At 37.4% G+C, this 12,427-nt stretch overlaps 1 protein-coding gene across 11 annotated transcripts in view; it reads right to left on the bottom strand.

The window, feature by feature from the left end:
• BRIP1 (BRCA1 interacting DNA helicase 1) overlaps window positions 1-12,200 on the bottom strand; it is a 64,250-nt gene extending 52,050 nt beyond the window's left edge. The window contains exons 1-10 of one of the 11 annotated variants that reach the window (XM_072882379.1): window positions 12,154-12,200; window positions 10,731-10,846; window positions 10,497-10,625; window positions 9,952-9,995; window positions 9,550-9,661; window positions 8,899-9,155; window positions 8,477-8,604; window positions 7,429-7,566; window positions 809-1,102; window positions 102-323 (exon numbers count right to left, since the gene is read on the bottom strand). In XM_072882379.1, the coding sequence (XP_072738480.1) occupies window positions 102-323; window positions 809-1,102; window positions 7,429-7,566; window positions 8,477-8,604; window positions 8,899-9,121 (1,005 nt within the window). In that variant the 5' untranslated portion in view covers window positions 9,122-9,155; window positions 9,550-9,661; window positions 9,952-9,995; ... (1 more) ...; window positions 10,731-10,846; window positions 12,154-12,200. Of the gene's footprint in view, window positions 1-101; window positions 324-808; window positions 1,103-7,428; window positions 7,567-8,476; window positions 8,605-8,898; window positions 9,156-9,549; window positions 9,662-9,951; window positions 10,005-10,496; window positions 10,626-10,730; window positions 10,847-11,439; window positions 11,547-11,998; window positions 12,018-12,096; window positions 12,122-12,153 lie in introns of those variants that run through there. The other 10 variants (XM_072882382.1, XM_072882374.1, XM_072882373.1 and 7 more) reach the window with 10 other exon arrangements.
• Between the last annotated feature and the right edge of the window lie 227 nt (window positions 12,201-12,427).

Here is a 12,427-nt window from a genome sequence, read left to right as displayed (position 1 = left end):
ATTTTGGATATAAATCGGATTTCAGTTGACCATAGCCACTTAACATTATGTTTCTAACTTCCCTTTAACTTCAGTTACAGCAATCTTAGAAATATACTTACGCTCTCCCGTATCTGTGGGTCTAGGAGGTAATTATAAGGACAAAATACAATATCTGCGCCCACCATGAGTTCTCTGGCTGCAAAATATGCACAGGCATGAAGCTTCTTTCCCAGGCTCACTAGATCTTCAATGTCCCAAGCCTGATACATCCTATGTGCAGACTGTAGGGCATGGTGTTCACTGAGTTTATGAACGCCGTGGTAGTAAAGACAGGACTTTCCCTAAAAGCAAATAAGCGCAGATAGTTAGTGATTACAAAAAATAATGAAAAACAAGTAAGCTTAAATCCTCCAAGTTTACACGTGCATTTGACTTTATTTCCTGGAAGCACTTCTAACAGCTACTTTTTATGTCAGACAATAATGAAAAACACATCACATCAGAAAGAAAACAGGCAAATCCACTTTCCTAAGATGTACACCGAGAAAGAACACTTCTTTCTTCTTCATCTGTAAAGCCAAAGACAATTTAAGTCTTACTAAGAACATTAACCTTGCAGTCATAAATATTATTCCCATCATCATATATTTTTTCAGTATCGATACCATATATCAACATTTTCTAATGATATTTAAATCAAATTACCAGCGGCATTTAACCAACATAGTATAAAGAAGTCAAAAGTGTTACTTGTTCCAACTGTTCAACTACCTTTCATTTTAATATGTTTAAATGAATGCTCATTTTCTGAAACAAAATTACTTACATGTTTTCCTTCCAGCAATTCTACACACATTTCATTCCTGTTACTACCACTACTAGACACCATTGGATGAATACAGGTATAATCCCGGCTAGAAAGAATTGTCATAGGGACACTGGAATACGCTGTTCTCTTCAACTCTCTAGTAATCTGGGATATTTGCTTGTGAGTTCGTGTTCCAAAAAATATTTTGGGAACGAATGACCGATCTCCATTTTCTTTCTTCTTTGCGTTACTAGTATCTTTATCAGTTGCTTTTCCAGAAGAACAGGAACACTCAGTGCAAGGACCAGAAGACTGCAACCCAAAACAAAAAAAGATTAACAAAACCCCATGGTAAGAGGAACATGCTAAATCTGCTAATGGTCTATTTAGAAAATGCCCTCTAGGGTAGTTCAAGATAGCCTGTTAAATCACCAGGTTGGCCTATCAAACTGCAAAAAGTTTAAAAATGTTAAAGCATACACACCATGTCCTCATACCTGAAAATCTTAAAAAACTTCTAGCATTCTCTAGATGAAACTTTATCATAACACAATCGTAGAAAAAATTATCATTCCAGTGGAGTATTTACACATGTGAATAACGCAAATATACTTCTCACATTTAAGCTTCAGCATAAGGACACTCCTGGTACAGAACAAGAAGTATCCAGCACCGTAAGTGAAGAAACCTTGGGACCACCCACCGAAATTAAAATACTGAGTACATTTTTCCTTAAAGCAAGCAGAAGAAATCTGGACAGTTTAAAGAAATCTGTTTGCAGATAAAACAGACTACATCATATACTCTCCATTAGAAACATTTGCCATGCCATTATGTCAAAGGCCATCTAGTAACTATGAGACTAAAAGACAGAATAGGGAATAATTCTTAACAGAACTTAATCCTGTAAAATATTTGTTAAAAGCCAATTTTTTTTCTTCTTGAGAAGCACCATCTTTCACAATATAAAATACTGGAACAACTGTCATGAAATTCTAATAATTAGCCCGAAAAGACACAAGGAAAACAAAATAACTCACGAGTAACCATGTCCACACACACCTCCCATAAAAAACAATGAATTCTTCTAGTGTGAAAGAGTTTGTATTTGGTTTTCAGGTGACAGTGCAAGTAACAACATGTAGTTGCCTGCTCAAATACTCCTCCTTCCACTTTTAATTGTAATCAGTAAGGTTATACATTATAAACAAATGCTAAGTCACGCCATGTGTTACACCACAATTCTGGGGATCAAGCTGTCTTTTAGCCTCCATTCTGAGGAAAACCAAGTTTGGATTACCCTTAGTCCCACACTCAGCCTCATCTGCCATTAAATATTACAATACATGATAGAATGCATGTAAATGTAACCCTTCTGGAGCTGTCACTCACTGGGATAAAAGGCTCACTGATGTGCCAAATAAACAGGCCCTCAAAGCAGATAAAGTTACACCCATGCTGGAATTGTTACATTCCCCTCTCGGGTTGCCAGTAACAGCAGATTTCATTACGGTGTGCTGCCACATTAAATAGCCAGTTCCAAATATCCTGCCTTCTATATTGAATAATTACTTATTCACTGAAAGGATAAAAAGAAGAGTTATGAATGGGGCTCTTGTCAACAGCGAAGCAGGAAACAGCTGACATATGGTATATGTTACATAGGTGGCAATACTCAGCTTGGTTTGTACTCGCACAGAAAACTGCAACGCAAATTGTACCTTGATATTTCTATCATCTATATTCTATTCTGCTCTTTGAAATAATGAAAACCACGTTATCATGCTAACAATTAATATAACAGAAGCAGTTTACTTACTGTGGTGGGGCCTTTAAGAACACATTTACCTTTTAATTCTAATTCAAGTCAGATTGTGTTTTCAGTGGTAAAAAGAATACACAGAATTCAAAGATGATACCATATCACTAATACTTCATTCCTAATGCTAAGCTTCACATTTAGTTTTCCAAATAAAAGTAATAGAAAAATATTAGGACCAATCAGGCAGCTATTTTGCAAAAGTTGTTCTAACAAACAGGAAAATGCAGTTCAAATGAATATATACATAAACACGAACAGAAGGCTCTTCTATGATGGGTTTAAGAACACAGATATGTTTCTTTTCATAAAAAGAATTAAAAGAGTGTTCTTATGTGTAAGGCTTATAAATTACAGTATTTTACAGGTGGTCTTAAAAGTTTTTCTTAAAAGGTTTGAAATTGGTATAATACTGGCTTTAAGAAGCACTTTACCTAGTATTCCAGTTTTAAAATGTTACCTTTAACTTTGAAAAAAGATTTAAAAAAAAAAATCAACATTGAGAGTTGTAAACTCAGATTTTAGAATAACTAGTATGAGTATAAAACTGCCTGCAGTAGTCATAACATTTCTGAAAGCCACAGACACCATTAGCCCAAAATACATAAATAAATAAAACCTTTTTAGAAGGTACTTATAATTAAGAGAAACTTTAAGAAAATGGTTAAAACATAGTTTAAAAGTTGAGTTCTTCATGTTATTTGCACATTATTCAAGTGTGTCAATTTGCACTGGAATTCTTTGTTATCCTTTAGAAAATGGTTTGGTCATCTTTAAATTTTAAATAAAACCAAACTATTTTAATTCTGTATTTCTATAAAAAGAATTTACTATCGATATCACATAGCAAAAATCTAATGGGAGATTAACACCACATTACTACAGCAAAAGGAAAGAGAATACTCCCCAGCTGAACAAAGTGATAACTCCAATATGGCAGTTCCCACAGCAGCGTTGCCTCAAAGTACACGCTTTTAGACTCATAACACAGAGATACTGGTTACACTATAATAAAATTAGCAAATGTTTCAATTTATTTATGAAAGGATCGGAGCAGGGGCTGAGTAGAAATAATTAAGACAGTAGAAAACTATTTCATAATACCCTCTGGCTTCAGAGCTAAACCTGTTTTCAGCTGTTTGAATCTGGGATAGAGATTTTCATTTGAGAGGGGAGGAAAAAAGATACTCCTCTACTTTCGGCAGTATTTAATCAGAAACATCCAGTAACAGATGCTGTTACAGATCAGACACCAGACTATATGGACCTAAGGCTAATCCAGCTTGTTTTTACTTCTGTCGGGAGTAGATAAAACAGCCTATCACATCAATATTTATATGGCAAAAACGTGGAAGTCAGATTAAAAGAAGAATAATGAAGTCCACCAACCTGTCCTACGTGTAAACTAGAGCTAAACAAACACTGAGGCTTATGATCTTTGAAACACAAAGAGGTAAGAGGAGTTCTTCATATCTTCATCTACATTTCCCGGTTACAAAGCCATCTAAATGATACAGCAGTGAATACCTCTTGTGTGAAATATCACACAAGCACAATCTAGTAAGATATCAGCAGTGACATTACCAGAGCTTTTCAACTATTCCTTTATAAGCTCTCAAAAAGCACAGTATTCTGCTGCTGCTGCAGCCTCTTGATTAAAGTACACAAAGCAGCTGTTTATCCTCTCACAGTAACCAGCAGGTGAACCCAGTTCAATATTTATCACAGGCTTTCACAGATCACTGCTAACCAAGCAAACGTTTTAATTAAGCTGGAACTTGCTTCAAAGAGCTCATTCAAAATGTCAATCAGCAGGAAAAGGATCAGATACGGTGTCAGGTGAGAGCGTGTAATACAAATCCACAACTTTCTTCATCCCATCGTGGTAAATTAGCCTATTCTGGAGTCCAGACCCTGATTGTAACAGGCTGCCAGTCTCCTGGAATGTGTAACAGAAGTCACTCAAACTCCATTGTGAAGGTTGTAAGCAATATGTTAAACTGCAATGGGCTAGCACATTAAGACAGATTCTTTTCACAGTTGTTTTTTGATACCCCAAGTGTTTGTTACACCACTCTCCATTTACTGTTTACTTTTTTTACCAAGTATAAATGGGGATTCCTTAACCCAGGTGCCCCAGTTTCTCAGACCGTATGCTTTGACAGAAGTAATCAAGAGAGTACCGTACAGGTATAATTTCTCATTTAAACTCACACTAGAACTGCCCTCTCTTGCAAGAATTAACAGCAGAAGGACAGAAATGGATTCCCAGGCTCTGGACTGAAAGCAGCTAAGAACAGGCAGTCACCCTGGGCAGAAGATCCTCACCCACGGGATCTACAGGTGTGGCTCTGATGCAGCAACACCATGCAGCGCCTCTCGTGCTCTTACAACCACCAACCCATTCCCTCTCTGTTGGGCTATAAAAAGGAATCCTTGACAAGGAACCAACTTTGCTTTAAGCACCAGATTGACTACAGTAAAACACAAGATATACAAAGGGAGGGTTATCTCATTGATTAAGAAAATATTTTTATTGCACTATTGCATCATCCTAAACACGCAGTCCATTATGATAAGTGTTAAACGTAACCTCTGTTGATTTCATAAGCTACACTAGAAAAGCATTTTTATACCCAACAGCCTATGCTGTGATGCTCTCCATGTCTTAAACTTAATGTAGTTAAGCCGCAGAACTATTAACGATAAATAAGGCCTTACTTTCTGCAATTGTTTCTTGATACCAGACAAGTTCTCAGTCTGCTAAAGTAAAAGTTCATCGCTGGAAAATAATACCTTATTCTTTCATTCTTAAAAATAAACTGTTTTTACAAAGAAATAAACACTCCTTTCATTCTTAAAAAGACACTTGAAGCAAAATAAACACTTTGATTTCTTCTTAGGTTACTTCTTTAGAAAGAATTAGTAAACAGTATAGTTGAATGGTATACTGTACTGTCAGACCCATGGATAGCACATTATAATACACTCATGTACAGCTAAACTACTGTTACAAAAATGAAGAGTTTTCTTAGAAAATCAGATTATGATTCAGTATTACTTAACAGTTAGTTTACCTATACTAAAAGTTTTCAGTTTTCTTCACTACTTGAAGTTTCTAGAAGTTGTAAATCAAGTTCTTCGGATACCCAAACCGACGTACCAAAGCAAATTTTACAATCAAGGAAGGAAGAAAGGTCTTTTTATTTGAAAATCAACAGCACACTCTACTGGCCTTTGTATTTCAAACTACCAATTGAAGCTCAGTGGCACAAAACATTTCAAATCCTACTCAAAAATCTACGGAGTTTTCCAAAACTAATAAAAATTACTTCCCATCAAATGACCTAGAACACAGATTCACTTTTGTCAAGAAAAGATTCAGCTCCCAGTGTCTTAAAGTAACAGCAAAGCTTTTGGCTTCTTTTGTGTTTACTAAAGCATAGTATACTGGAAAACAGCTCTTGAAGTTAAAACATACACTGAGTAAAATAGAAGCTAATTTAGGACATAAAAAGAGCCAAGTGCTGTTGGAAGAGCTGGAAAGAGAATTGAAACGCTTGTTGAAACCAAGCATGTTTCCAAACATGCATATAAAACCCTGTACTTAGAAGCCAAGTTACCTACAGACAGGTACTACCGTAAAACCACATTAAAAAAAAAAATATATATCTCGAAAAGGGAAAGTGTTCTTTGCCTTTTGAAAGAAGAAAGTAGATTCCTGTACTGAAGAAAGAAACAAAGGTCAGACCTTACTCCTTTCTTATATTTATCTCAAACTCATACAATTTCATGGTGTGCTCCTATATTTTAATATCGACAAGAACTATTCTGTCACAGCCTTTGATAATCATTCATGGGAACTACATCACTAACATAATTTGGGATCTGACAGTCATCTCTACTGCCTCAGATTTCTTCTACTGGTTTTGCTTCAACAAATTTTTATGTAAAATCAGTAAGATTCAAACACCAAGAAATGCAGAAAATGCCTAGCAGAAAGCTGCGGAAACAGCTGCATATTTGTATCTCAACTTCTTATGTGATACTTCTGCTATGGAAAGTGGTAATTTAAAAAACAAACAAACCAACCCCAAAAAACAAACCCAAAACGTCCATCTATCACAGTAACACACAGGATTTTCTTCTTAATCATGTGCAATACTTATTACTCATTTTTTGTTATATTGTAATGATCAGCTCCAACTTTCTCCATACTACTTTTAAGGTCTAAAAGGCACACGTGAATATTAAATGCTGTCTTTCCTTTACTACATATGCCACAAAACACTGACTGGCAAGTTGAACAAAATCTACAAACTCTGATGTCACTTAATTTCCTCGGTCCTAGTTTGAAGTTCTTCCATAATGTCATAAATCTACTATAAATTGGAATATAACACACAGATTAGTATCTGCTGTACAATTGCTGTCACATCTGGAAAGTTTACAGGCTGAAGTGCTGGGCTAGATTCTGTGCTATTGGGGAGCCACGGTGTAAAAGAGTTCAACCCACTGTTGAGAAGAACAACCTTCACAGAAATAACTTACACTTTGGAAACCACATTGGTTAGACAGCACCATTAGGAGCAAAAGTCACTGCAGTTCTTGCTATTGATAGTGACAATATATTACTTTAAAGCAACTTACATACTTGGGAACCTTTACACTAGGCTGTAATGCAGCCAGAGGTACAGTGTTTTCTGAAACTGTATTAACAAGCTGCATTTCACACATAATCTCTTTACAGTAAAATATTTTTTTTAAATTGCTCTTGAACTAACAGTCCTGATGTAAAAGATACTACTGTATTACTTACTGTTTTGGGAGAGAAAGTAGTGGTTTTCACGCTTTTTTCAGAGTGAACAATCAGCTCTCCGTTTTTTCTTTGATGATAAACTTCTAAAGCATCAACTAGCTGCACTCCTTTTGCAAAACAATGGCGTTTTCTAACCTGCTGGGGAAAAAAAAAAGTACTGTCTTCAAATACACTGGACAGAAGTATGTGCTTACACTGGCAGTCAGTGATTTTGTATCAACCGTTTTCCACTGAGTCTGTTTCAGTAACACAGTGCATCACTAATATTCATTAACAGTTTAACCAAATCTAAGCCACTCAAAAGTCACTTAGGAAAAGCTATAACGTTTTAATTACAAAATTCAGTAACAACAGCAATAAAAAAAGTCTGTAATTATTGCGGAGCTTTTCTTCTTTAATTTCCGACTGTTACAAAACTGATAGAAATTATAATACTATATAGATATAAGCAGAAAACTTCCATAACTAAAACGAGAAATAAATTCAAGCCATATTGATCTAAAAACTTAAAAGTAACCATCTGAGCAATACTCTAAAGCAGTGTATTCAGATGTGCACTGTAAATAGCTTTTACAAGTCTCAAGTCATGTGATACCAATACTGACACAGACGAAAACATTACAGAAATATTGCACTCCACATATCAGGCCAGAGATAACTACATTTGACAGGATATAAAACAGAATTCTACTACATTCACAGTGTTATTTGTATTTCTAATACATATTTGCAAGAGCACTTCCAACTCTGGAATCTCATGCTTTGACTTAATATTACAGATCAGCTGGGAATAAATACATATTTTGGGGATATTAGGTGTTTAAATATGCAAGATGTAATTTAGGACATGGTATTATGAACAATTTAGTGCAACAATGGACTCCTTTGTAACACGTAACAGCAGAAATGAACAAAAAGCTGTCAATCTAAACTATGACTGTGACATGACTCAACTATTCTCTATGCCCTTCTCCGAAATGTTGATTGGTATTTGACAGCTTTGTTGAGCTACGCCTGGATTATTTTACTGCCAAAAAACTTTGCTCACCTGCTGCTGAGTTTCTAAAGGACGAATCCTTTTCCTGTCTACTTGAAAATCATCACTCTCCTTGTCACATAGAGATAACCTTTTTTTGGCAGACAATTTCGAAGCCAGCGTTTCATTTTCCTTACGTTCTGTAATCAAAAATAAAATAAAAGGTATGTCCACTACTAGGAATGCATTAAATAAGGGCAACATTTTAACAACAGAATTATCTATAAACACACATGATGTAGGAAATAGTATTAGACATTTCTAGACCCATTAACCACCATTTCCACACAGCTTTCCATGCAGGGCAGAATCATGTAGTACTCTGCTATTACGATGGTAAAAAAAGCCCCTGACTTGAAAGCAAAAAAATTGACATCACTGGCTACATATTTTACTTCCAGAACAGATTTTTAGCTGCCTGTGTATGAAGTTACCTGTGTTTGTCAGCGGGCTTCCCGGTTTTACGGAACTTTCTGTTTCATAATTATTAAAAGAACAAGATGCAATATGATTCACGCTTGTTGCAGCCTCGTTGCTCTTAGATTGGGAATGACACATACAGTGACATGGCGGTGAGGTCTCTGGCTTTCTGTCTTCCTTTTCACATGACGATGTAAGCAGTGATTTCTCTAAAGGACACAGCCATTTGTCTTCCATTAAAAACTACTCAGGACTATACATGAGAACTAGACTGTCAAAACAGTTAAGATGAAAGCTTTTGTTTAGGTACCAGTTATAAACCTTGTGTCTCTACAAAGTCTGAACAAGCTATCATCACCCTTAGAAGAAGGGTGCAAAGAACTGTAACAACTTGCAGAAGTGAAAAATATCCCTCTTTTTCAATTCAGTCTGCATAACTACAATCCACAAGTATTTTCTTTCAAAGTTCCAACAGCCATATAATTCCCTTATGGTAACAGATAGCTAAATCCAGCTTAGTATTACTGACTATTACTGTTTTATGTTGCCAATAAGGCAATATGTATAATGGTTAGATTCCTGAAACCATATGTTTCAACAACAATAATTCATTATAATATATTTTGGTAATAAAAACTAGGCACACAGACACTAAGACAACTTACCGTACAGAGACTGCTGCCATGATAATGCAGAACAAAGTAATGCCAAGCTTTTGCCACTTCCTGTAGGGCTCTCCAACAAACAGTGTTGCCTGTTATTTAAGCCCTTAACAATCTTTAAGGAGAATAACAAGAACAAAACCAGAATTAATAGAAAAAAACCCCAAAGAGGATGGCTTTAGCAAAGCTATAAGTAACTTCTAAAAATAGATCAGGACACCTGCTGTCTCGTAAAAAACCCAAAGAAAAATAAACCAAACCAATCAAACAAACCACCACCCCCCCCCGCCACCACCTTTAATAATAATGACAGGTGAACAAGCCTCAGCTGTATTTCTCTCAAGAGGAACCTGCCTCATTAGCAATGCTCAGAGGTTCACTTACAGGGGGCTGTGAAATACTTACCTGCTAACAGCAGTACCTGATGGGGCCAGCTTGCTTGCTTTAGTCTTACAAAACATTGAAAACATCTGTCAGGCAACCAAACCATTTGTCCCACAGAGAAAAAGTGTTTAAAAATGGTTAAAACTGTTTAAAAATGTTTAAATGTAAAGTGTAATAATTAATTTTAAAAAACGTTCCAAAAAGTGAAAACTTACTATTATGTTCTGTTTAAAATACAGATGTTTTACTAAATCCTTCCCTCCTTATATGCTTTCAAAATTATATAAAATTTCTATTATAGTATCTCTAGTTAAATAATCATATATATTACAAAACACGTAACTTGTTTCTTAGCATAAACGTTCACAAATCCAAAATGTACTTCAGCATTCCCTAGTCATGGGCCAGATATCATTGTACAGCACAGAGGACAGTAAGTTATGTTACAACTGACATTCGCAAGATATTGGAGGCTCTGAATTGAGTATGTCAGTTTGCTAAATGCTGACAGGTACTGCAAAACATAAGCTATTAGCTTAGCAAATGTTAATATAAGTTCTACTTACAGCATTCATCATAGCAAGTTGTGAAGGGTAAGCCTTGCAAGGGAATATGATCTTCACTCCCCCAATAGTATATTCTGACACAGCAGAAGACATTGCCACTTTTTCCTCCCGTTTACTTCAAGTTTATAACTGCAATTAAAAAAAAAAAAAGAGTATTAAGAAGTCAACACTAGCAACCGTGCAAAGCCTGAAACAACATACGGCACCGAACAAAAACAAGCAGAAACTGCTAACCTGATAAGGGAGCTAAGCAGTTCAGGATGTTAACAGAAGCGGCATATAGGAATTTATACTACACATCATCAGTTCAGACACGGTCCTTGTTACAAATGAGAGCAAGTTGCCACCACCTGATGAGGAACATCAGCAATTTAAATAAAAGTATGATCAATTGCGCACATCATTTCAGATTCTATTTCTCAGACTGAACGTTGTTGGCGTAAGAACCCAAATCCTTGGGGGGAAAGTATTTTAGCATATTTAATAACTAAAAACAGCCAGTTTTTCAATTCCGCAGGCCCATTAGCTTGAACTCCAAGACATTGCAAACTACAAAGATACAGCTGACAACAGTAGCTTGTGCTGTTCATTTTATAACAATGAGAAAATGAAACTGGACACTGACTTTAAAAATGAGATGTTTAAAAACTAACACTTTTCTTCCACAAATAATACAGTAATTATTCAGGGGAAAATGAGGCATCAGTCACTTTACTATCCTGTGAGCATTATCTTGCATTTCTCTCACTCTGGATAATAAAGAAAAGTCAGTTTTCCTATCATGGTAAAATGTTGAAATTATTGAATTAAAAATACTGAAGAGGCATAGATAGCTTTAAAAAAGGACTACGTTTTTTTAAACGACACAGAGGTTTTCAGCATCTACAAAATAAAAGAGCAATTTTAAATTGCCAGATTCCCTGTGATAAATTAACTCACTAACCTGTGCCCTCATTTGACTTTTAATGAGTAAACATATACATCAAAAAACCACCAATATATGGCATGATTCAGCTTCATCATCAGTTTTCTCAACAGGAAAAAGAAATCCTAGCAAAAAGAGATTGCTCACATGAGTTTACACCCTACCCCTCCTTCCAAAAATGTAACCGCATCCCATTAAAAGGCTTTTCCCTAACACATTCGGGGGGGGTTCGCCTAAACGAGCACTACTTCGAACTGAGCTTTGCCCAAGAGAAAAACAAGCCCCCGTCGGGGCGGCGGGAAGGATTCAACACCAAAGGGGGCAGGAGGCGGCAACGGTCCGGGACACCGGGAACGCGGAGGGACACTTCGTCCCGGTCTGCTCCGCTCCGCCCGGGAGCGCCTCGGGGAGGACGGGGGCCGCTCCCCAGGGAAATCCCGACGCCACCATGGCCCTACTCTAGCTCCAGCCCTGGGGAGAATTTTTCTGCCTCGCCGCGGCCGAGGGTAGGGAGGGCTGAGGAAGCTGCTGTCATGCTCCTGTGCGCGTCGCCCCACCCCAGCCCACACAGAGGCACCTGGGCGTTTCCTTTATCTTCTTTAAGAGGAAGGGGCCCCAGAAAGCCACTTCCCTCCCCTTCCTCCCTCCCACCCCACGCGAGCCCGGTCCCCTCACAGCCGCGCTCCGCTCCGTCCTGCGGAAGGCGACGAGCGGCGCCGCGCGGCCGCTCACCTCAGGCGACGGCGGCCCCTTCAGCGTCCGTCCTTCCCGCCTCCGCCCCGGCGCCAATCAGCTGACAGGAAAGGGCCCTGAGCCGCCAATCAGCAAATCGCAGACTGAGCCGCTCCCGCCTTCCACCTCTACGCTATCAGAACCAATCGCGGAGGGCTTTGCTGGCTTCCGGGTTGCACTCGTTGCTGGGCAACCACGCGTTTAACGTGGGGAAATTGTATTGCAAAATACTTTAATACTTTTTATTACTATTATTTACCTTGTTTTAAGCATA

This window comes from Ciconia boyciana, chromosome 17, assembly GCF_034638445.1.
Source record: "Ciconia boyciana chromosome 17, ASM3463844v1, whole genome shotgun sequence".
NCBI lineage: Eukaryota > Metazoa > Chordata > Aves > Ciconiiformes > Ciconiidae > Ciconia > Ciconia boyciana.
Note: the sequence above shows the minus strand (reverse complement) of the source record. Positions and strands in the feature narration are given on the sequence as shown.